The 24,737-nt window shown below is 41.0% G+C and overlaps 3 protein-coding genes across 3 annotated transcripts in view; 2 read left to right on the top strand and 1 right to left on the bottom strand.

Moving 5' to 3' along the window:
- Positions 1-827: 827 nt before the first annotated feature.
- LOC128726890 (uncharacterized) lies at positions 828-2,802 on the top strand. The gene is made up of 9 exons (XM_053820733.1): positions 828-885; positions 950-1,143; positions 1,237-1,341; positions 1,408-1,578; positions 1,648-1,782; positions 1,854-1,967; positions 2,133-2,278; positions 2,337-2,474; positions 2,559-2,802. The coding sequence occupies exons 1-9, from the start codon at positions 828-830 to the stop codon at positions 2,800-2,802; spliced, it is 1,305 nt and encodes a 434-aa protein (XP_053676708.1).
- Positions 2,803-4,305: 1,503 nt separating this feature from the next.
- On the top strand, positions 4,306-6,551 carry LOC128725540 (alpha-1,3-mannosyl-glycoprotein 4-beta-N-acetylglucosaminyltransferase A). The gene is made up of 5 exons (XM_053819293.1): positions 4,306-5,296; positions 5,378-5,508; positions 5,593-5,894; positions 5,961-6,222; positions 6,294-6,551. The coding sequence occupies exons 1-5, from the start codon at positions 4,318-4,320 to the stop codon at positions 6,321-6,323; spliced, it is 1,704 nt and encodes a 567-aa protein (XP_053675268.1). The 5' UTR covers positions 4,306-4,317; the 3' UTR covers positions 6,324-6,551.
- A 5,189-nt stretch (positions 6,552-11,740) lies between these two features.
- LOC128724397 (uncharacterized) overlaps positions 11,741-24,737 on the bottom strand; it is a 31,715-nt gene continuing 18,718 nt past the window's right edge. Inside the window, exons 5-7 of the mRNA XM_053818123.1 lie at positions 17,460-17,636; positions 12,829-12,942; positions 11,741-12,054 (exon numbers count right to left, since the gene is read on the bottom strand). Coding sequence (XP_053674098.1) covers positions 11,741-12,054; positions 12,829-12,942; positions 17,460-17,636 — 605 coding nt within the window. The remainder of the gene's footprint in view (positions 12,055-12,828; positions 12,943-17,459; positions 17,637-24,737) is intronic.

The raw sequence follows: 24,737 nt of genomic DNA, 5'->3' as shown, positions 1-24,737 counted from the left end.
ATTTATTAGAGAATAATATACAGGTGATTGAAAGATAATATAGAAAAAGAAATATAATAATATGTAGTTAAAAGGAGCTATTTACACTATCTATGAGCTGATAACTATAACTAGCTGATAACTAATCACTTTACAGACAAATCCTCCAAGAGACTTGCTTCAATCTAAATTGCCCAAAAGTAGTTGGTTAATTCTTAGATTGTTAATGATCTTAAAGGGTTCTGGTAAAAGAATTTTAAATCGCTAGTATCCAAAACGAACTATGAGAGTATTCCCGAATTGAGGGGTAATTGCTTTAGTCGTTTGCTAAACTGTGGCTATATGTTAACTGACCTTATTGTTGTTTCAGATCGTCGATGCATTCTATTATCTATTGTTTAAATTGAATAATGCTATAATTTATAAAACAACAAGAGAATTTTGAAAGTAAATTAAATAAATTAGATTAAATAAAGAACGAAACAGTTTTCACGTTTCGTTCATTTATTTATATAATGTTATACTATACATAAAATTGATCGAACAACAATTAAACAATTTGCGTTGATTTAAGATAATTTATCCATGATTTATTCATGGATTCATATATGTGCTATAACTATATGACAATAATAGCATCACTGTAGTAATTTTCTTTACAGTTTATCAAAATTGACACATTTTTGCTTCTTGCTCATTTTTGCTCAGTAGTAGTTGCACAACACGCGTTTCGTCATACGAATTGAGCAGCAACAGTAGGCTAGGACGAAAGTGTTAACGGGATTGTTAACATTTCTGCGAGTAGCTTTTGTATTCTTTTGGACTTTATAGTAATTTTGTCCGGAATCATGGATTGGACAGCGAATGATAAGATTGACCAGTACTACAACTATACTTGCCTAAGTGGTAAGTAGCAAAAGGTTTTGTTTCTCATCACATATAATTAGTAATTTTATGCTTGTATTTGCAGAACGCAATCTTGAATTAGCCCGTTTAAAAACGTTGTACGAAAAGGCATGTCATGCAGAGCATTTTTCCAGCGTTGAAAAGGGTTTGCTTGATCTGTATGAAACACTTAAACGGAAAATCACGATCAATGAATCGAACATTCGTAATGTTATACAGGAAGATTGGTTTTTGGAAATTCCTAGCGACTACATGCAGGTAAAAGTCATGCTGTGGTATGGGAAATATTTAAATTGGTTGTGTGATATTGTCAGAGCTCAATGTCTGTTAATAATTATTGCATGCGCGTAGAAATTACTTACGGATCTTGATGATTTGAACATTGCAAAACGTAAATCATTAGATATGTTAGTACTGAAGGTGAATTCGTTGCGCGAGAAGTATCACACTTTATTGGTAAGTGATTGAATTATAACAAAAACCGTTAAAATGTTTTTTATTCAATAAAAACTATTTCTGTAGTTACAAGTGTTTGGTTACAGAATTCAAGTAGACACACATGATCCAAGAGCAACTGAAGAAAAGGTTAAAACTAGGTTAGCTGCATTGAATTTAAGTCGTTGTGAAGCTTCGATAAGAAATGCACGAAACATTCAAAATTACTATCATCGTATAGCAACATTTATGTTCAAGGTATTAAAAATCGAGACAAGAGAGAGTTTCCATATTGTATTTTTATAATCACTACCATTTATTGAATAGGATAATCTGTACAATGATCGAAATTTGGAAGCATTAAAACAAGCTATTAAGGAGCAGAAGATGTTTATACAAAAAATCACCGTAATTGGACGATCAGTAATTGATAAAGTAGTATCTTTGAATACCGATCTCAAAGTAAGTTTCAATGGTTTACTTTATTTGAAATTACAAAACATATATTTTAAATTTCTTATTTTTATCGCTAGAAATCAACCATAGGTTTTAGCATGAACCGAGCTCACAATATGAAGTCGCTTATGTATCACAAAGCTATTTTAACAAACGAAAAGACAGCGATAACCAACGCCAGCATGAGCGAGGTATGTCAGTATGGTTCATAACGAAACATTATAGTATACCAGCTCAGTTTTAAATTAGAAAGTTAATCTTATTCAATCAGCATTTTCAACTATTCACATCATAAGTTAGCGCTTAAATACTCCCTAGATGGTGAATTTTTAAATTGATTTTCTACTCATTTCTAGGTTGATTCAAAAAGATGGCCTTCGCGTTACGATGCTATTACACCAAGTATGGAAGTATTGCAAAAAGAAAAGGAAAGATTGCACAATACGGTTGAGAATTTAAAACATTCATCGCTAATTGCGTGGGAGGCCCGAGTGCTTGCTGAGTACATTCTATCATATGTTTAGATAAACTATTCCACTAACGGCGAGGTTTGCTTATAGGATGGATTCTAAGACGAATAAAATACTAGAGCTGGAAGAGGATATCTATGAGAAGGAAAGAGATTTTAAACAGCTCGATGCCACTATTGAAAATACGAAATATTTCGTTCAAGGTGGTTGTACGTTAGAGTCATCAAGGTAAGATTCTTTTATTACTAGAATATAGTTGAATTTTTGATGAAACTGTGTAAAACGGTTGCGTAACGGATCGATTTTTTTCAGTTTAAAATCCAAGCAAGAAAATGTAGCCTGTGGGTTAGAAGAGGATAAACAGATGCAAACAAATTTGAAGGCATCGCTGGCGCGCTTGAAATCCTTCAATATGAAATTGGATGAATTTTTTAAATACATTCATCAAATTCTTGAACGCAACAAAAGTGAATCCTCGTCGGATGTACCAGAGCAGGATAAAACAGAAAGGGAAATTTTAATAACGGCATTATTAAGATTGTTCAAACCCGAATGATATGTTATAAATTTGTTATGTTGATAAATTTGCAATGATCATGTAGCAGAAATGAATGAAGAAAACAAAATGGACTGCGTTGCCATGTAAATTGTTTGTAGCAAGAGATTTAATTGAAAAGATGTACTCGCCCATCTTAGCAAATTTTAGTTTACAGAATGTCAAATACATTTTGCCTTTCGTTTTTCATGGTAAAGGTTAATGTATGATCTAAACAATTGTTATGTTTTCTAACTGCCTTGCCTTACCCCTTCTTCCTTTCGATGAAACGGTGTAGCCTTCTATATTTGAATACCTCCAGGAGCCATTTATAATATATATAAAAGGCTGACCACTTCTACATATGCTTTACCATTTTATTTATATGCCCTAAACAGCCGTGCCGCTGATGGTGCCTTTGAAATTATGCCTTTTGAACACTTAATTTTTGTAAGCAAATGATAAAGCAAACGTCAATGCTCAACCTAGTCTGTTGGATTGATAAAAGGTATGAGCGAACCTCCGTCCGTATAGGTCTAGCCGAGTAGTCAACTTGAGTGACAGCTGAAAAAAGTAACAAAACAAAATACGGCTGGCCGACCAAACCCAAAACTGCATTTGCAAGCTACTTCACAGGATTGTGAAAAGGTTCCCATCCGACATGGATTACACAATTGCTGCTGGTGCCCATGTTTTAGTAGTGTAAACGTAAATTCATTTCCACGCGCGCTCGACATGTATAGTAATCGTATGCAATGAAAAGATCTGAATCATTTTGTATCAGTAGAAATAGAAAGCTCGCATAGTTGGCTGAATGGTGGTAAGTAAATGTTTTATCGTTCACTTTGTGATTTAAGGTTAAAAGCAAAGCAAATAAGGACAAAAGCTAAAAAAAACGTTGTCCAGGTGTACTTGTTTCAAAAGTTCAGAAAATTGTTTCGAATTACGTTGTATCGCTTCACGGAAATACACAGGGGAAGGGATAATTCATGTTGTGAAACCAGCGGTAGGCGGCTACAAATGGTGGGGTGTATGGTAAAATTTTACGTGCCGTTGTTATTGCGCAAAGTTTTAGCTTCGAATCATACCTTGTAGTATTGTCTATTTGCTGTTAACGTTGTCTGAGATGTGCAAATTATCGAGCGGCGTGCTAATAATGTTTTCACTTCTGTTTTACTATTTAAGAGTGAGACGCGAATTCTCTTCCATACATTTCATGTGCATTTTAACACGTTTTCTATGATGATATTTTTTAAAGCACCTATAATGTTTCTCGCTAATCATTCAGCGAAATACTTTGCTTAGTTGATGTTTTTGGTTCTAAATGGTTGGATTGCTGTTGGAAGTTGTTGCATTTTTTTCTGTACCAGGCATATTGGCAATGTTATTGTTCAAATGATAAGAACAATCGTATTTGTTGACTTTTATTGATAGAAAAATACGCGATTATAGAATATTCCAGGGCATGTTCGTAGAATGGAGATTACAAAAATGTTTCTTGTATTTGTTGTAGATAGCAGCATCTTACTGGAAACCATGAAGATGGGTCTGAGTACGTCGTCCATGCGCAGGCGTGGCTGTATTTACGGAATAGTGCTTGTGCTGATTCCGTGCACGGTGCTGATCGTCGTGATCGGTACCGACTACACGTCCGAGCAGTCCATGTCGCAGCGTATGGCAGAGTTTCAGATGCGCATGCAGTACCTAGAATCCATGTATCGCACGAAGCAGGAAGATGTGGCCATTCTTTCGCAATACCTTCGACTGGCGGCATTAAATGGAGCCACCGTGTCCGGTGGCACCAGCTCGACTGACGGCACAAATGTATCACTAGCAAATCTGGACTTATTGGACGGGTTGAGCGCGGATTCGAGATCGCTCATACGGAATGTAACGTCCACGAATCGGTTAGCGGAAAGTCTGAAGCTACCGACGGCATTCCACTTTCTACCGCACCTGCTGGACGACTCCGCCTCATTGCAGCCGAGCTATATCGAGAGTAAAAAACGCCAGGGAGTTTCGATCGTACTCGGCATTCCGACGGTAAAGCGCGACAAGCAATCGTATCTAGTAGAAACGATCGACAATCTCATCTCGAACATGGACGAGGAGGAGCAGAACGACACGATGGTGGTGGTGTACGTAGGTGAAACTGATTTGGAGTACGTCAAGGCTGTGGCTCAGCAAATACGCACACGCTTCGCTAGTTATATTGATAATGGCTTCTTGGAAATAATCGCTCCGGCTGCATCGTACTACCCGAATATGAATAATCTCCGCCAAACGCTTAACGATTCGCAGGAACGAGTGCGATGGCGCTCGAAACAGAATCTCGACTTTGCGTTCCTGATGGCTTACGCGCAACCCAAGGGTGCCTTCTATTTGCAGCTCGAGGATGATATTCTTACGAAGAAGGGCTTCGTGACGATAATGAAAAATTTCGCTCTGGAGAAAACGGCGAAAAAGGAGCATAGTAACTGGTTCGTGCTCGACTTTTGCCAGCTAGGTTTCATAGGTGAGCATAATTGTGGATTTCGTGTAAAATAGCAGCATTGATGTGGGAGCTTCAAATAAATAGAAACTTCTTTCATTGTAGGAAAAATGTTCAAATCCGCCAATTTGCCTTGGTTAATTACATTCTTTCAAATGTTTTTCAACGACAAACCCGTCGATTGGTTGCTGTATCATTTGATATACACCAAAGTGTGCAGCGTAGAGAAAGATGGGGTTAGTTCATGCGTTGTTAATTCGTCACAGTCGAAAATTCGGTGTAACAACTTACTTATATGTGTTTATTTTTATTTTCTACAGAAAAGCTGTAAACAGGAAATGTCCAAACTATGGATCCACTATAAGCCCTCATTATTCCAGCACATCGGGACGCAGTCGTCTCTGAAGGGCAAAGTGCAAAAGCTGAAGGACAAGCAGTTTGGTAAAGTTCCAAATTTTCATCCCCATCGCAATCCACCGGCCGTTGTGCGCACCGGGATTCAACCGTACAAATCATACACTCTGCAGAAGGCTTATTCGGGCGACAGTTTCTTCTGGGGATTAATGCCTCAGCCCGGGGATTTGATTGAGTTCAAATTTAAACAACCGACCACCATTCGACGGTATGTAACGACGGAATATTTAACGAAAACTCAGAAGAACACTCCGGATAACATTTACCTTCTCAGGTTTCTATTTCGAAGTGGAAATTTCGAACAGCCTTCCGATCGGTTCTACAACACCACCGTAGAGGTGCTCCCGGCGAGTGGAAATGGCTCTGCCATCAGTGCCACGTTACCATTTAATGTGACTAAGGATGGGTTCCTGGTGGTGGGAAGCTTCAACAACTACGGCATAGCAGAGGGGGTTATCGATTCTAAAATAGGAAAACTGAAAGAGCTTCGATTGCACGTTAACAGTGACAGTCAGAATTGGGTAATTTTAAGAGAGGTAAGCGATATTCTATTCGAAAAGCGCGTTGAAAAGTAGATGGTTAACCGTTTGATCGATTTTCCTTGCAGATTTATTTGCAGAGCAATAATGTTCGGTGACAGAAACATTACCGAATGCTGGATCCCTTTGTATCCAGCGATACGAAAGCAAGAGCAATTGAAATGCTTGTCGCCAGCGGCAAGCAGCAGTTGCGCTTGGTAATGCCATCGAAGCGGAATAGCAGCACCAGTCTGCATCAACGGCGTCGTGTCCTTTCTTCAAAGCAGCCAAAAAAAGGAAATACACTAGAAGAAAAGGTGCCACCCGTAAAGAAGATTAGCTCTAGGATGGCGATACATGCTAACACTAAAGTAATAAGTAACCGAAAGTAATCATTAATCGCAAAGCGCCTAAAGGTACATGACGCTCGTCAAATAAGCACACGGAAAGCGAAAGTCGTATTATCAAATTATTTAAAGTGCACATTAATGTGCTGCGCGTTCATTTGTGTCTAGCGTTGGGGAGTGTTGAAATATTTTTCTCGTATATATATACACACACACACACATTCAGATCACACGGCAATGCCGTCCCACGAAATGAAAAACATAATAATATACACACATCACATATGTATGTACAGTGTTACCTAGCTGGAGGATGCAATTAGGAATCTCAAATGTGATCATCGAATATTGATTTTCTCATGGAATCGCACAGATATGATATTGCGTAGACTTAGTTTTATGTCTTGTTATATAAAATTGAGCAGTATCTGGTTTGTGAATGGGGCTAATATTAATGAGTTATTTTTGTATTGTTGTTTGTACAAGCAGACGTATTTGTGGGTAGATCAATGTGTGTTTCGAATAAGTGTAGTTGGATAAAATGTTTGTGTATGTAAAACGTAAAGCCGATACGCAATATGCATCAGTGTAATGTGCAGATGATAAGGAAAGGCGATATAGATAGCTGCCAAATAGTATTGAGGATTGATAATAGTTCCACTCATTGTCTTATTTTTCTTGTTATCAAAATTATGTTTTTTTGCCGCCTTTTGTAGGTGTAATTTATGTGTCTTTTTTTGCACATGCCAATCACCACAGCCATGGTAATTGTTCTAATCATTTTAGAAATCTCGTTGGTTATGCTTACCGTGAATTATGTATCCCATTGAAATAGGTACCTTTTGCAACGTGCGTATTTTTTTTGAGATTTTTTTTATTAGTGTATTGTTTAGATTTAAGGAAATAATCGCCCTCTATTGCAGACATGTACGATAATTTACTCCAGGTGAGATAAGCACAACATATAAAATGACCTTCTCATGAACACCAGAAATCACATCTTCGACGTACTTTCACCATTTGTGCTAAATTTTTGAACAGCAAGAATAAAATGATTGTACTATTTCGTAAAAATAAATTACAGCAAACATGGGTAGGATAAAAATGCGCCAATTCTGAGATTCCGGACCTTTTGTAGTTGTTTTTCGATTCGGTTCGATAGGATGATCCACAGTACAGGAATGTGAAGCCAACAGCGAGGGAGAGAGAATGAGAGACACACATGATTTTTGTACGAATCTAGTGTAGATATGAGCGATTGTCTTACATACAGTTTGGATAATTGAGAATTTTGATCTGAATAGTGAATATCAAAAGCAACTCGTTGGATTGAATCTAGAATCGTAGGAAATACGATGCAGCACGCTTCAGCAATCTGTCCCATGCATACGTTGCCTGGGTACAATTTTTCCAGTTTTTGTTTTATGTTTTGTTTGTCAAAAAAAAAAAATGCAAAATTTACCATAATATAATTTAAGCGCTAGTAGTGTATACAAAATTGCAAACTCGAGCATATCGAAACATGCTCGATAATGTGGCAAAGCACAACACAGTCTGTACTGTACGATTGTCAATGTGATGTTAGAGGAGTGGGATGAAATCTGCACTGCACTGCTGGTTCCTATTGAGTGTTAATAGTGAAAAACAAAAATGAAAAAAAAAACACAAATAATCTCAACGATACTCTGCTACCATCGACGGCGTGTTACTTGTGAATGTAATGTTATGCACGTGTTTTTTGTGGTGATATTAGATAACCCATACCCTGTGCTGAGTATAATACCGCGGAACGCCTAACCTGAACCGTTGGCGAAGCTTTCCATTTCGACGAATGCTAAGGAAAGCAAGTAGTACGCAAGCGACGTGTTCGTTTCCAAAAGCGTCCAGCACAATAAAATCAATCTGCAATTGAATGCTAACTTACGAATTTACACCCAAGCTACAAATTGCGTTATTCGTGGTTCTCGCGGAAACGACAAACCAGCAATGCGCAATTAACAGCTACCGCATTAGTAATATCAGTAACTTATCTGAAACGTAACATGGATTCGAGTGTCTCTGGTGTAATGGTTCGGCTGTTCCAAAGCAGATCTAAAGAATAAAATTTTGCTATAAACTTTGCCGCCAATACTGAATAGAAACGGAAAATTGTGGAAATGTGTAATACTGTACGCGAAACCATAGTATCGGTCCATTAAACAGAAACAATCCAATAACAAAAATTTATAGATTGTAAAAGCAACGGTGCATGGTTTTGTTAAATAAAAGAGCTTCGTTTGAATACATAAACGTGTTTCATTTCATAACAATTTGATTGTGGAACTAGTGGACCCATAAATTAATCGACTCTGCCAAATTTTGAAAAATCGTTTCATATTGATGGATGATTCAGACTTCTAATCTTTTACAATCGTGTTGTGTATTGAGTTTCATCATCAATTTGCAGAACAAAGCGGTTTGCTACATACATTTTTCGTGTTTATGTTCTGTAATTCTGTGAACCTTGCAAAACTGTTCTTTTGCTTATCGATCGCGTCAGCATTAGATTATCTTCAAAATCTTGAGAGCGCCTAGCGTAACTGTTGATCTATCGAGGCGGAAGAAGTATTCTAAACGAAATAGTCTCTAATGTCTGGAATGCCAGCACATTGAACTGCATTTCTCTCGCTGCTCTTCGATTCCTGACTGATGAAGTGAAGTCCTATGGCTTTAAGATGCGCTACAGAAGCGCCAAGGATTGTATGTATTGCCTTTATTGGACGATCGAATAATGCGGTGGGTATAAGCATGCCTGCACTCGCAACGGCTTTCACTTTGAGATTGTTGCGAAATGTTAAAGCGAGAAATCAGATCGCTCGTTGAGATGTAGTCTGAGGAGATTCAGAAAAGTTTGTTTATTATTTTTGCCAATATATTGTGACATTTTTGATGCTCAAATTTGCCACTTTGCGAATGGAGGCGCATGGTACTTTATCAATGGAGACGCATGGTACTTTATCAATGGAGACGCATGGTACTTTTCAAAGGTAACGCATGGTACTCTACCAATGGAGACGCATGGTACTTTCACGATGGAGACGCATGGTACTTCATGGCAAATATGTGATCTTGCTGAAATTTGCCCGTTTGAATAATAACTACCAAATACTTAAACTTTTATTTTGATGTGTAATTTTCAATATAGATAACCCTTGTTGGTGAGCCACTTTTCTTTATTTTGGGTGTTGTTTTCACATGTTCAAAATAGTAACTTTTACAACATGACAGTGTACAAACAGCTCACGTATATATATTACGCATCACGACAAAACCAGAATTTCTTAAAACTTTGTTTTCACCGTGACTTAATGCTGTTTTCCCACTGTGTGCTGGTCCTCTACAAACATGATTTCTTGACGAACCGTGGGGAGAACGAAATCGTTCTTGCTATCTTCGAACGACATGTGCTTCGGAATGCGACTTCGATCTTCGATGGTGAGTATGGTGATGTGATGAGGCTTCGCAGTTTCGTGGAATAAGCGTCCTTGCGGCTGCCAAGGCAGGAAATATTCGATGGTGGAAGCATGTAACAGGATGTCGGAATGATGCCCAACCATGGAAGATGCTCGTCGGAGACTCCGTTTCGCACCGTAAGTAAAGGCGCATTGTGAACCCGATGACTGACCCAAGGGCAGTAAGATCTTCAAGAGATTAGACGCACTCGGAGATAGAAAACTACAGCCATAGACCAGGCGGTCATGAAATTGATTGGCATACTGGCAATGTCAGCATGACGTCCTCAACTGTTAATATCTTTTTAAATCATATAAAATCGTCGCATAATATGTACTAACACATGTAGGGTTGTTCTGATACGTTAAGCTGCAGTTTTTCATTATGTTTATCTGTGTTGCAATCTCTTGATTGTTTTTATTTTTCTTATTATGGATCTATTGTAATATTTATTTACTGTTTTGTTTTGGCTTTTGCGTTGGTTCTTTTCAGCAATAACGCTATTTTTTTCTGGTGTGATTTTTTTATTAACGAATTTTATCTTCTTTTTGCTACACCTATTTGAATCTGACAGGAAATTAATGTTATATACTATTAAATAATTAGAAATAAATAGTTTTTCCTTTCTCCCTTTAGGGTTAGAAATTTTGAAGCTTTACCTGGCTGATTTGAATAGGCATCAAAAGAAGATCTGTCCGAGCTTGCAATATTGAAGCGATCAGAAAATACTTTTAAAAAAGCTAACTAGTTTATTTTCTTGGTTAGTTTATTCGTCATGCTTTTGAGTAAGATTATTTTTCGCGTAGGCTGTCCACATGGATAGCTGTGGAAGGACCAAATTGTAGATCATGAATCCAGAAGAATGCGGAGAACGTTATGTGTGTGAGTTGTTTAAAATAATAAACGCTAACGACGATGAGCTTGAAATTTAGATTACCATCGAACTAGGGTCGTTAAGCTAAATAAAAAGAAGGTGACAAAGTAAAAAAAAAGACAAGTTGTTTATGGGAAACATGGCTTTGGAAAACTCTTGTCGGCTTATCTCGTATGATGGACTATTCTCCGCAAAAAATGTATCCTTTTTCTAAATTCCTTTTTTAACTAAAATTAAGTAAGAGACCAACATGTCAGTATTTCGTATTACCTGTAAAATGGCTACTGAAAATGAAATAAAGAATGTAAAACAAAAAGGTAGCATACGAAGGAAAGAAAATTTACGCTTATAAGTTATTGTTCGAACATAACATACAGACAGAAATAAAAACACAGACCGAGCTCAAAGACTTGTTTCAAAATATCGTTTTATTAAACGTGACATGTAACACCATTGTTTTATCCTATGATTCATTGTGCTATGATGGAGACGGAAATGAAACTTGCAGCTCGAAAGAAACCCAACCACCGTGTCGCAATGCGTTTCCCGAGCTGGTTACCGTTCAGCTCGCTGGTGAAATGCCGCTTCGGAATTAAAATTAAAAATTCACTCAATTTTCGGTCATAATCGCAGCAAATCAATCGGCTCTCGATGGCCGCCACGGACGTCATGGGGGAGAATGAAACTTATTCGGCAAGAGCATGCAAGGAAGTTGGTTGCAACTGAAGAAGGGGAGAACTTCGCCTGGCGTCCGGCAGCAGAATTATGCATGTTTGTAGCTATAGCGCTTCGGGTTTTAGCCACACGATCCACGGTGCTCGCCCTAGAAACACACGATCGATTGGTGTCCCGTTTGTGGCGGACACGTGTCGATACGAGCCTGACCGTGGTTTGATTCGCCTGCTACGTCAACCAACTGACAGGACGCATCCGCCGCACTCATGGTGTTCATGGCATGCTCTGATGCAATGATGGAACGCCTGGTTGAAGACTCAGCCAGCACGGTTTGGCTTGTCCAGCGATTCACGAGCAGCAGCACCATTAGCGAACTCAGCAACCACAGCACAACCGGCCGGTCCCGGTAGGGTATCGTTGACGAGCTGCGGTGCTCGTGGTACATGGCCGCTGGATTATCACCTGCAGAAGAGAGACAGAGAGCGAGAGAGAGAGAGAGAGAGAGAGAGAGAGAAAGCGAGACGAGCAAAACGTCAGTCAAACAGCGATGGAGTTGAGTTTTTTTGTTGTTTTTCGAGACCGTTTAATTAAACAGCATTCAAAATGCATCCGCTTAAGGGAGTTAGCCATAGAGAGAAAGAGAGAGTGTTATCTTAGGAAGAGGGAGGGCGAATGTCAAGATCAACCATCGGCACGATAAACGTAATTTGTTAAATTAAAACGGCCCAACAAAAGGCGCACGAAAGCGCGAAAATGAGTGAGTAATTATGTTGTAGCGCCCGGGTTACGTGTAGCGTGGGTAATTAAACTTTCCAACAGATGCTGCGCGAAGCACAACAATACCCCGGGAAAGTAAGTCACACGGAATAAATTGAACGAGAGAAAGAGAGAGAGAGAGAGAGAGAGAGAGAGAGAGAGAAAGAGCAAAGCGCAGAAGTAATAAAGGGCCGAACAAACAAGCAAGGGGAGAAAAAGAAAAATAAAGAGCACCAAACAGCAAAGTGCAACATAAATAGCATGCACGGTTCCGAAGGATGCTGCAGAAGTCAGGCAAATGGGGACGGAAATTAACGGCAAAAAAGAAAAGCTCTCACGCCAATATTTGGGACGGACGCGTTGGTGTGGTTTTCCGTGCGGAACCGGGTTACGGGGGCGGTATATTTTCGGACCACCGAGTGGGATGGGAATATTCTTTTTTTTGTTTGCTCCTCCCAAAAGGTTGAGTATATGACGTACCTTTGAATATATGTACAACGACGCTGGCTGGCTGCGAGTTGCTTGGAACGCAGGTGTAATTTCCCGAGTGCTCCTTGCTGGCCTGGCTTATTGTGAGCTCCGAGTAGTGGAAATCTGTCAAAATCAGACGCGAAATGGAAAAAAATGGAAGAACAAGAAAAAGATGAAGCAAAATGAAATAAACGCGCGCTGGCCAACTTCGAACAGGAACTCGGGTGACGGGCAGAATTGGTTTAAGGGTGGCCCCAGATGGGGCCTGCTGAATTGATGCGAATTCATGCTACGCACGCAAAAAAACTTTCCGAAACCTACACCCTGAATGTTTTTCGATTCGTTTGTTGGGAGGGCATGGTCGAACGATTGGCCGTTTTTTTCTTTCGTTTTAAACTTGAGCTAATTTCAAGCGCTTTAATATCATTGCAATTGATTGGTCTTGGTTTTCTCTCCAAGGGTGCTGAATGTTTAGAAATTACTAATAAATTGACAATTTAAATTGATTACAAGCCGTGTGCCGATATGATTAACCGGAAATTGTTGACAAATGTTTGATCAACTATAAAATATGCAAGCAGAGATATTTTCATAAGCTTTTTATGTTTATTTTGGGTTTGGAAATACCAGTACCATAAATTGGGTGATAATTTTAACTTTCTTCCTACAATAAGTTTCAGTTTCTCAAATCTCCTAATTTTTCAGCACCAAAGCATATTCTCTTCAATGCGGTTGTTGAAGGAATCCACGTTTGGCTGTTGGCCAAACGTTCTGCAAACTGTATGTAGACAAACGGACGTGTCGATACATCATTCATAAAAAAAAAACCTCAAAGGAAGCACGGAATCGGATGCATTAAGATTACTTCAGCTTCAGCGACATTCGTGACTGGAAAGCGCGAGTGAATTCCGGACATACATCTGAGCTTGTACAGCATATATACATGCTTAACGTAAAAGCGAAACGAACCGCGTCAGAACATGCCAATAAAGGACGCTGGGCGTTGGGTGACTGTCAAGTCTTGGTTGTGTTGGTTTTAAAACTTTTAGCATTCAGAAAAATAATATTCAGTAGATGATAAAAGAATACGCCTTCAGGGTATTCCCTTTTGAACTACGTATCATTTTCGTATCACTATCAGTCTTACTGATTCACATTTCATTGTGTTTTTTTTCCCCCACAAGCTGTTCTCGATGAATTACTCATAACGAACGCCAAAGCCAAGTGATCAGTCACAGTCACGTTTCAGCATTCGCCCACTTCGTACAGGAAGCGTTGAGATTTATTTCCCTCTGTGCAGGCTTCCAGGAACAAGGCTCCCCGGGTGATGTTAATCTTCTCCAAATCTTACGTGCTATCCTCCATCACCTTATCGAGCGGTTCGTTAGCAGAGCGCCCACTCGACTCCCGTCTTGTCGTACGAAATTAATTAAAATAAATGCGATATAATGATCGTGATCAAAAAAGGGGTTTCCCCCGAAAATCTGGAAACCGACAAAGCTCTGGTGCCTGCCGGTGCGTGATGAGAATGCACCGTAGCTTATCCTCTGTCCTTGCCTCGGTTATCTCGGTTTAATCTGCATATTCATTTTTCAAACTGCAAACTGGCTGCAGCAATCTCGAGACTCCACCATCAGGACACAGAGAGAGAGAGAGAGTGAGAGAGTTGAATGCAAATTCGGGACAAAAGGCCATCATTTATTATAAAACCTGCACAAGACACATTGCCAGCTTGCCTTCCAATTCCGATATCATCATCATCATCATCATCATCATCTTGCCGATCTCCGCCCGGGAGATGCGGGTGTGCAACCAGTTTGTCCCTGCATGTGCATCTACTCGAGCACTCCTTCATGGTTCATAAAGTCATTCCGGGACGCCGGGTGGCCCATCTGCCATCATGCTCGCCTACTACAAGTGGCAAGGCTCTAGTTAGTCTTATCTGCACCATGCAATATCCTGCATTGCTCGCACACACTTCCGGTCCAGTCTGTCCTCGTGGGTGGACGTTGCAACTCGTTGGCGCTCGTCACAAATACCACCGCGTTAGAAGGGACACACCGACATCGGGTGCAATGGCTGGCCATATTTTAAATCCCGTTGGCGACCAGGGGATGCCTCATGGCAGTGGTTAGACTCCCACGGCGTACAAGAAGCGACCGACCCCAAAGGACCTCGCCAAAGAAGGGTCGAAAATTCATTTTAATAAATGTAAGCAGCACTCGGCTCGGCTCTGTTGGAAGCCGGAAAAGAGCCATACGGGAAAAGGCGACGCTACGTATGCTGGAAAAGCGAGCCGAAACAAGCATGAAGAAAGCTGGGTGTGATATTTGAAACCCAAGCGGACCTGTCGGCTTCCATTGGCCATTGGCAAAAAAGGGAAACGGTTACTACACGAGCTAAATGGTACCGTAACCGTGGTTAGGAGCAGTTTGCTTCATCCGAAACGTGATGCGGCCAAGTTCTAACCCCCCCGGGGGGAGTTGCCACTTTGGGCAATATTTATTTTGATGCTCCACTTCAAACACCCAAACAGAGCAGTTGAGAAATTTGAAAGATATGGAGATGTTTGAATGGCCTTTCACTGTTTTCTCGGGCAGGATTGCAGCACAGTGAGTGCATTGAGGCCACCCGTAACCACACACATAGACACACACACACATGCGGAATGCACAATGCCGTTTCATGGTGTTTGCCGACTATGAAACGGATGTGAAGCTGCCGGGAAGAAAAAAATATCCTCCCACTGCATTCGCTCCGTCGGCGAGTTTGTTGATTCGGTGAGCCATGATGTGCCGTAAAATCAAATTTCCATCCATTTCTCGTTTGCTTTCTCATCATGCAGCTAAGAAGGGTAATGTGATTTATTTGCGCGCGCTTCGTCCGGTTTGGGGGTGATTCTATTTGTTTTTCAATTTACAATTTTCATCCATGGCATGGTGCTGGCGCAATTCGCGAGTTCGTTCCACGTAGGTTCCACTTTTGAAGCTTCTGTTTTTGTTAATCACACGATTTTTCTTTTTTTTAACCCACTCGGTGCGCGTTTGTAAATGCTGCTAATTACTTTTATTTGCAAATCATCTCTCCACCGGGGGTTTAAATGAAAACGCTGCCTCTTTTTTTCTCGCATAACCCAGTGCGCATTTTTACAACACACACACACACACACACACACACACACACACACACACACACACACACACACACACAAAATTACTCGAACCGACAACTTTAGTGCCCGCGCCCCCATGCAGCAACAGCCGAAAAGCGGAATTAAATTGCTTGAAAAAAGTCCCAACATTTGCGATTATGAACGCACAGTGGCTCTCGATTTAAAATGTCAATACCTTTGGTATCTAATTTTGCTGAGTGCCCTGGCGCGCTCTGGTATCGCGCGTCTAATGGATTGGAAATAAATGTTGCATAACGGGCAAATGAAGGAGCCACGGAGCGCTGCCCGTGTCCATAAATCAATTGCCGGGTCTACCTCGTAGATGTAGACAATTGCATAATTTCAATTGCCGTGCGCGCTATCGAAGCGTCCAAATGTAATCATATTACGCCGCATTGTCACCTTGGCTCGAATGTATGATTATGAATTTGCATTTGCGCCTCCCGTGGACCTTGCTTTAAGGCAGGATCATTGATGCTGGGGTGGTAGTATGGCTTCCGTTAAATTAGATGCAGCAGAAGCGTAATATGCATGTAACCGAATGAGCGGAATAACAACGTGTATTCATAAACAGTTCAATCAGAACGATCCAAGTAAGCGTTGAATTTGCTGGTAAAAGGAAAACGATAACCTCGATAACGGTGACTTGTTAACATAACCTGCAATAAACAACACATTTTTATGAGTTGTTAATTTATGGCTTAAGCAACACATTGTTGAAGTGATAAAAAATTGATCACTAAACACCTGACGAAGATGATAACAATCTGAACAACATTAAAACAATAGCTGATATTAAAGAATACATTATGTCAAATTCGATTCCAATTATTGATACATTTTCGTACGAAAAAAAACACGTTAAACTGATTCTATAAAAATAGTCCTTGCTCCCGAATTTACTCCAGAAACATCAGACTGGTTTCAAAGTTCATTGGTCTAAAAAAAAATGGTGCATGGTGATTGCTCGTTTTGGTAGCTTAGCGGCACTTTACGCCAATTTGATTCGCTCAACATGAGAAAGCAAGAAAAAGCTCGCTTTGTTCCTTCAGTTATTTTTAACGTGCAATGGTAAGTAACGCTCACCAAAGTGCTAGTGGAATAATAACACCGATACCGGGAAACGGTCTTTGTAAAATCACCATTCGCCTTCACTGTGTTGACTAAAACTCCTTCCAATGACGGTGGCGTAACGCTCCTGTGGATACCTGTTGCTGTGCTGGTTCGGCCCGGTCCCCGTGTATTATAATGCCATTATGTAGTGTTTACCCAATCATAACCACCCAGAAAGCCATTTCGATCAACATCAACGTCACATCAACACTCCGCGACAGCACAGCCATAGCAGCGTTAGAGCAACACCGTCGCAACAGCGCGAGCACGAACGGATGAAGCTTAATGAAAAACCATCTAGAAGGCGACGCACGGAACACCGAGCATACGCTCCCACACACCCACACACACTTACCGGCTTCGGTGGAAACGTTGATGCCCCGGTCGAGGTCATAGTTGATCATGCGGTTGTTGTGGTACCAGAAAATGAACGCCGTTGCTTCCGTGCTCTGCACCACCCGGCATATCAGTTTCAGCGTGGAGTCAGGTGTCAGATACTTCACTTGTGGTCCAACTATCTCCGCGCGAGCCTCTGTAATGGGAGCGAAGGGTGCTTGTTAGTGGGGTTGGTTTTGGCTGGAGGAAAAAAAACGAAGCATGCTTCGACGAATCCGTGTCACGCCGACTTTGATGCCTTTGAGGGGGCTCATTTTTTTTTGCTGTTGTTTCTTTCAAAAGGAACCCGTAGCACACGGGAAGCGAAAAACAAGGAACTATAAATTACACGAACTGAAAATTGCACGCGCGCGCGCTACCGGCATAATCCAGGCCACAGACGGTTCCACGTGCGACCACGTGACATTGGACGCCTGACGCCTGGAAAACGTCATATGGGCGCAATTTTTTTGTGTGTGTTATTTCGCTCATCCTTTGTAGTGCCAGGACACACCGGAACAAACGAAGGGTTCTGTCGCGAAATGGCACGTCGTGTTTGTGTGTGTGTGTTTGTGCATGGTGTACGTTTGAAAAGACGACACACGCAACCCGTCGGTGGGCAGTTCGCCGTGACGACAGCGCAAGCATCATCATGTGCTTCCTTTTATTAGGCCCTTTTCTTATTAGGCTTACGTAACTCCCATTTCCGTTCCCAGCCTCAGACTGCCTCAGATTCCTGCCTGCATCGTGTCGGTGTTTTTTGGTGGAATTTTTAAGTCTCAACGGCACCATTTTCACCCTTCATAAACAAAGGTAAGCTCAATACCCCGGCAACACGGAACAACCTCCGAGGGGGGTTTTGATTATTTCAAACAGCCCCCTTCTTTATTTTTTCTACTTTTCTTTTCCTCCCAGCATTACAAGATTGCGAAAAAGCGCACCAGATTGTGGCAAATCTCTTTGCAAACGAACCGGGGATCGGTCGCGATGGCTTTTCCGAATTTTCCCGAAAGAGATACCGGCGGGCGACAGCTGGCGGCTTTGCGAGTCGGAGGTGGTTGTGGGGGTGGGTGAGAGAAAAAAAGGACCCGTTATCAATAAAGTGATTATGGGACATAAATCCTAATTTTTGCTTTTGCGTTTTTTTTCTCCTCTTGCTGTGTGGATTTTCAATTTTTATCGCCTCCACCACCGGCGGGCGAGGATTTTCTCGCTTTATGTTCGGGGTGCGCCAATTGTGTGACCGATGTTCGATCATCAGGGGGGAGGAGGCTTTGTTCGGTGGGTGGTTTTTTTTTCTTATTGCTCTTCTTCTTCCTCTTCTTGCCACACTCATCCAAAAGGTACGGAGAAATGAAGACAGCGGCTGGTTCGATTTCCGAAACAAATAATCCACTGCCGCCCGCTCGAAAGAAGGAAGAAGGTGCGCACGGATTTTGAGCAACAAAAAAAGCCTCCAAGCCGAGCTTTGCCAGGCGGTAAAAATAGCATCGAAGGGTGGCCGTCCGGCAATCAGGAACGAGATTGTTAGCGCAGGATTTGCAGTAAAATAGTGCCCGCGAGCAACCATCATTTCATGTCACTTCTTTTTTTGTTTTGTTTCGTTGGACAACGGATTTTTGGCGATTTGTGACAGTTTTTCCAGCATCTCGTTTGCCTCCTGGAATGTGCTGTCGAAACATCGATGGGTGAGGGATTTTGTGGGATTCTTCCCGAGTATCCTGGTTCGACAGGTTGATGGAAAATTTGGATTCAAATTTTGGATCATGCTCTGTTGGTTTGTTCAGGTGCATGTACAGATTTGTGCGCTAGCTTCTAAGCTACTATCCAATGGCTTACCAGTTCGTCTATCAGCAAAGCTTGATGCTATGAAAAAAAAAAATGAACCATACTTCCATTGATTTGAAAAGGTAATCTTTTGGAACAAATTACGACAAGGGAACGAAACATTCCAACAAGCTAATAATCTCGGCCGACAGCAAGTTTGCCACATTCATGCAAATGACACTTTCAAATCCCATCCGAGACAAGGAGAAGTGCATGAACTAAGTGCAATTGATGCACAGCAAGGCCAAAAAGAAAAACTATTCCATTTCAGACGGAAAGAGACAAAAAAAAACAACCCAAGAGCAATTCGTTGCAACTAGTAAAACTTTTTTACTGCCTCGCAGTCGCTTACTGTATTTGCTATTGCAAGTTATAAATGCCAACGTCGTAAGGCTTTTAACATGATAAATCATTGTAATTTTAGTGCTTTTAGCTGCGATTGTTTCGGGCTACGATATAAAAAATCGAGGAAGGATTCGTATTAAAAAAAAGTATATTAAATTGACGTTTTTACACATATAAATCTCCGAAAATTGTGTCCATAGATGTTCCATACTCTAAAGACAAACGAAAGTATTATTATCAAGCTGAGAATAAGCTGAGCAATAGTTTACCAAATCACTATAATTTCGTGGTAAATGAAGATCTTTACTGTCGCATGCTGCATACATATAGCAATATATTAGTTTCATGCAATAATATGTGTGCATTGAAGATAGCAGTATCATACACTAATCATACAGAAAGGGGCTGCATTTTCTTTCCGATCTTTTACGATTCTTTCAGCACATTGCATCAATTTGACAAAAAAAAGGCATAATGTGGCATTTTATCTTTTCACATCCACACGTCGAAATCAACTGCTGCCTTTCAGAATGTAACTTCACGATCTAACTTTGACCACAAACAGCCACCGTGTATTCATTTCTCACTACTTCTCATTCAAGCACAACTTTAACAACAATGAGGAGCCCATTAACGTCACTGTGAGCACGGCGTGGTGAAATTGAAATGCAAAAGCAGGGCGAAAAAGAAAATGGAAAAACTCCAGCAATAGAGCCACTTCACATGACAAAGATGGTGGCATACGTTGGGGCCTGACGCCGGAGACGCTGCGAAATGAGACGAAGCCATTTCCTATTATTGTCAAACTACCATTCTTTACGGCTCCATTTACTGTCTGGTTATAACACTTCTTTTTACTGTCTTTCTCTTTTTCTCCGGCGTTCTGCCTGCCTTTTGGTGGCTCTGTTTGAATTTACTCTCGGCATTTTCTCTTATGTTTGTATGCCAACGGAATTTTACGAGAAAACTGCAAGCGCTTTCCATTTATGGTGGCGATGAGAGTTTTTTTTTAAATTTCCAAAATAGCACTATATAAATTTGGTTTTCCTAGGGATAATTGAGAGGCCTCTCGGCTAAAACTGTGCATGCAGTGGCACGCTGGTTACATGGTAGTTTTTGGGCGGCCATTGGAGTTAAATGCAAAGTTTTGGCAATTGTTAGAATATTTAATTAGCTGCAGAAGTTGGAGATAAAAAAAAATTGTTCAGATAAAAATGTTCAAAATGGTGGCTACGTTGCAAGTATTAGTAATTCTATTAGTAATCCAATGCTAGTTTTGTGCTCGTTTGTTTTTGTGCAGGTATATTTGCAATTGCTTTACACTTCAAACAAGCAATCTTTTTTTATTTTCACTATTATTTTTCCTTTTATATTATTTAAGCATTGTATGGCCACATTTACCCATATAGGAATAAGCTATTGATTTAATGTTTGATGAAATTCTGCAAAGCTAAAAAAAGCGGCTCAATGAAGAGTGCACATTTTTGCTATTATTGCCTGATGGTTAAAAGTAAAAAAAACATCATAAAAAAACGATGGTAAATGGAAAAGAATAATTTTTTTCCCGCGATTCACTTTATTCCTTTATCGAACGATAATGACTTTCAACGATGATTGATGTGGCTCTCGATAGGATTACTGCAAAGTCTACTACATCCCATGGGACACAGTTTAATGGGATTGCAAAAGTAAAAGTATCTTAATTGGAAAAGTGCATCTTAATTGCACTTGATCAATTTCTATATAATCAATTTATACTCCTACTGTACTACATTGAAATCAGCTACTGTAAATATGATGAAAGCATGAAAGCATAAACTTTTAAAATATGTAATAAAAAGTCGATCCATTTTTAAGGTTACAAAATTCACAGCTACTGATAATTGCTTTCAAATATTTGTGTTATAAAAACCAACAACTTCATGATTTAACCATAAGTGCTTAAATCTGTTTAAAAATTGCCTCAAGAGCGAAAAGCCATTATCGTGCAGCACCGAGTTTTCTGCAATGAATGATGGCTGAAAATTGAAAAAAAAACTACTGTCATTAATTTCAGTGTCAAAACTCTGATAAACAGTGGAGGAAAATGTCCATCAACTTTTATATTCAACCATCAACTAGCGTAATGTTTGCTCCACCGGTGACACACTGGCCAAGTGGAACATGAAAGACACGCACAGGAACGCAGTTGGCCAAGGGTCAAGAACGAGTTTGGTTAATTAATTTTTCACTCCATCCTAGCGCTGGCAACCGGCGCGGTACATACCGACCGGCTTACCGAGTAAAGGCGATAAATTAAAGGACTTTATTTTCTTCCTGTTGGCTGTGCGCCGGTCACCGGGTCATATTAGAACGCCAAATTGCCGTCCCGCAGGCTGTAGGACGGATCACTCGTTTGAAAAATCCGGCATTCGGCACTGATTGCGTTCTCCCCTACTCAGACGCAGTCCGCTCACTCACAGGCGTTATTATTTTAGGTTGTTTCATTTTTCATTTTGAAGTTTGTACACGGGAGACAGTGTGTATGTAGGCGCAGCGTTGGGTGCTAATTGTGTGCACCACACTGTACAAAACCAAACGTCAAAATTGGCCCTATTCACCTATTGGTTTTTGGTGCGGCGTGACCGAGCGCTTTTTGTGTTTTGCTTTCGCAACCACAACCCGTAAATATGTCCCCAATCCCTTCGGGGTACGGTGTGGTGTAATGTAAAAATTAATGGATGTTGATTAAAAAAATAGGAGAGCTGCATGGTGAGATTGTGCGGTAAAAAGGACACACGGAGAAGGCCTTTGGCGAGGAACAGGAGGAAGCTAAATTGATGGTATGGCGTTGGAAAAAATCAGAATTCCAGCGTGGTTAAGGATTATTTACCAATGCGGGTAGATAAGCTTCGGTTACGCATGGTTTATGCAAAACCCATGGCTGCAAATGTGGCGACAATCGGTATTGAAATGCAAAATTGAAAGCATAATTAAGCGCTGTTGATTGAGCAACAGCAGACAATGGACGAGATGAGGTTGTGTTTTCGCTTTGTCGCTAATAAATCAACACCAGAGGCTCGTGCGCTATTTTGGTCGTAAATTTACCAGGTGTATAGAAATCCATCATTTGTTAGTCCCATGCCACGAGGGGGAAAAAAAGGAACTGCCGTCATCACCGACGGTATAATTTCGCCTCCGCCGTGCTTATTATTATCGTGAAGCGCACTGATTTTTCAAGCAGGAGAATGGGTAAATAATGATAGCCGAAAAACAGCCGTAAAAGCATAATGGTGATTCATCGTCATCGCATCAACTCGAGGAAAAGCAACGTGGAAAACCGTGGCGCACACACACACAGGTAGCTCGGGTTCGAGCTGTTTCGATAGGAACCGGGGAAAGAATGTGCTTGTTTATGAATTGTCCTTCCCGTGCAATTAAGGGTTTTACATGCTACACGTCTGCCCAGGACATTAGTGAGTAAAGTTTCCGTTTTTCTCTGACAACCACTACAAAGAAGGATTATTGCCATGCCGATCGTTGCCATGCTTAGCAATCTGGCCAACGGAAGGGAAAATATATGTACGAATACCACGAAAGCTTCCCGGGGCGTGTGTGTGGAGGATAGGTATCTCAACCCTGAATCGGTCACACTGCCATCGTTGAGCATTTGCCCCAAAAGTCCCTCCAGCCCCTTGTGCTGCTTGAAATGACCCAAAACGCAGCGACAGCAAAACAAATTCAACCCAAAGGCTGCCCGTCGTTCCCAGCCTCATTACAATTGTGGCCACCAAACCGCAATTACTCCGGCAGGGAGTTTCGCCGTAAGAGGGTCTTATGCTCCGGCAATCTATGAGCGAAAGGTCGACCAAAGGCTTGCCCGGCCACTTGTGGTAAAATGCCTGGCGATGAAGCGAACCGATGAGAGGCAGCAGCAGAAAATGAAAGCATAAAAATATGGGATTCATACGAGCCGTCGCTTTGTGAGTGGGAATGAATTATGGGTTTTACCTCGTAATGTGCGCGTTACTTATGCGATTACGGCGTGGCGGATGGGAGGTTGGTGATGTTGGGCATTCAGTTTAATTTTTGCACTTTCGCAAAAGTCCCACTAACGATGATCGCTGCCATTGCGGGCTGATTGGTTGAGTTTCTCGTGTACATGATGTTGGATTAGTTTTCCTGTTCTGGCGTACCATTTTAGTTAGGCACTGGAAACAATCATAGCAACCATATGCTACGGTAAATGTCATCCTAAGCTTTCTACATAATCCGTGTTTAATGCTTACGTGATTAGTGGCTAATTCATTTTGATGTTGCCTTCAAAAAGAATCTGTTATTTTAAATCGAAGCAACCTGTGAAATCTACTTTCGAAATAAGATTGCATATGAGCTAACGGACTGTCAGTTCGAAATAGTTTCACAGTGATTTAAATATGTTAAACAAGCATTTAATCGTTTTAATAATTTTAATATGCCATCTGGCATTTTCCGAGGAACAGCTTCCAGCTCAAAACACCGCCCTGGAGTTGTGATTTTTTGTGTGTGTTTGCTTCACCTCATCCCCGACAATGGCTGCAAATGGCACTTGTGATGGGGTCGATCGAGATAATGCCACTCCCCGGTGGGCCACTTTCCATTGAAACTGACCGTTGGCGAAGATGGCGAAATAATTCGGCTTTATTGCAGGTTAAGAGTCGTGTCTCTTTATTAACCTTCAGCTAATAGAATTGTACCAGCCTGCGAACGGCCAGCGATTGGAGGGACAAACAATTTGCGTTTTACGACTATTACGACGGCAGTTGGAAAATGATACCGCTCAGCGTCGGTGGCGCAGCTTTGAACAGCAGTACTTCTGAACCATTTCATTACCCCGGGAGTGACCGGTAGCCGGGATTTTGGTGCACGCGCCCGCGAAATGAAGTTCGAGTACGGCAACCTCTAGCACCCAACGCAACTGGCGCAGCAAATCTCCGGTGTCCTTTTTCGGTTTTCCGTGCCGGAACTTTTCAAATTACAATATTAAAGTTTGAACAGCGACGAAATAACATTTTCCATCCCGTTGCGTCGCATCAGTGGCAAGGTCGAGACAGCGCCATTTTATTTT

Source organism: Anopheles nili, chromosome 3 (genome assembly GCF_943737925.1).
Source record: "Anopheles nili chromosome 3, idAnoNiliSN_F5_01, whole genome shotgun sequence".
Taxonomy (NCBI): Eukaryota; Metazoa; Arthropoda; class Insecta; order Diptera; family Culicidae; genus Anopheles; species Anopheles nili.
Note: the sequence above shows the minus strand (reverse complement) of the source record. Positions and strands in the feature narration are given on the sequence as shown.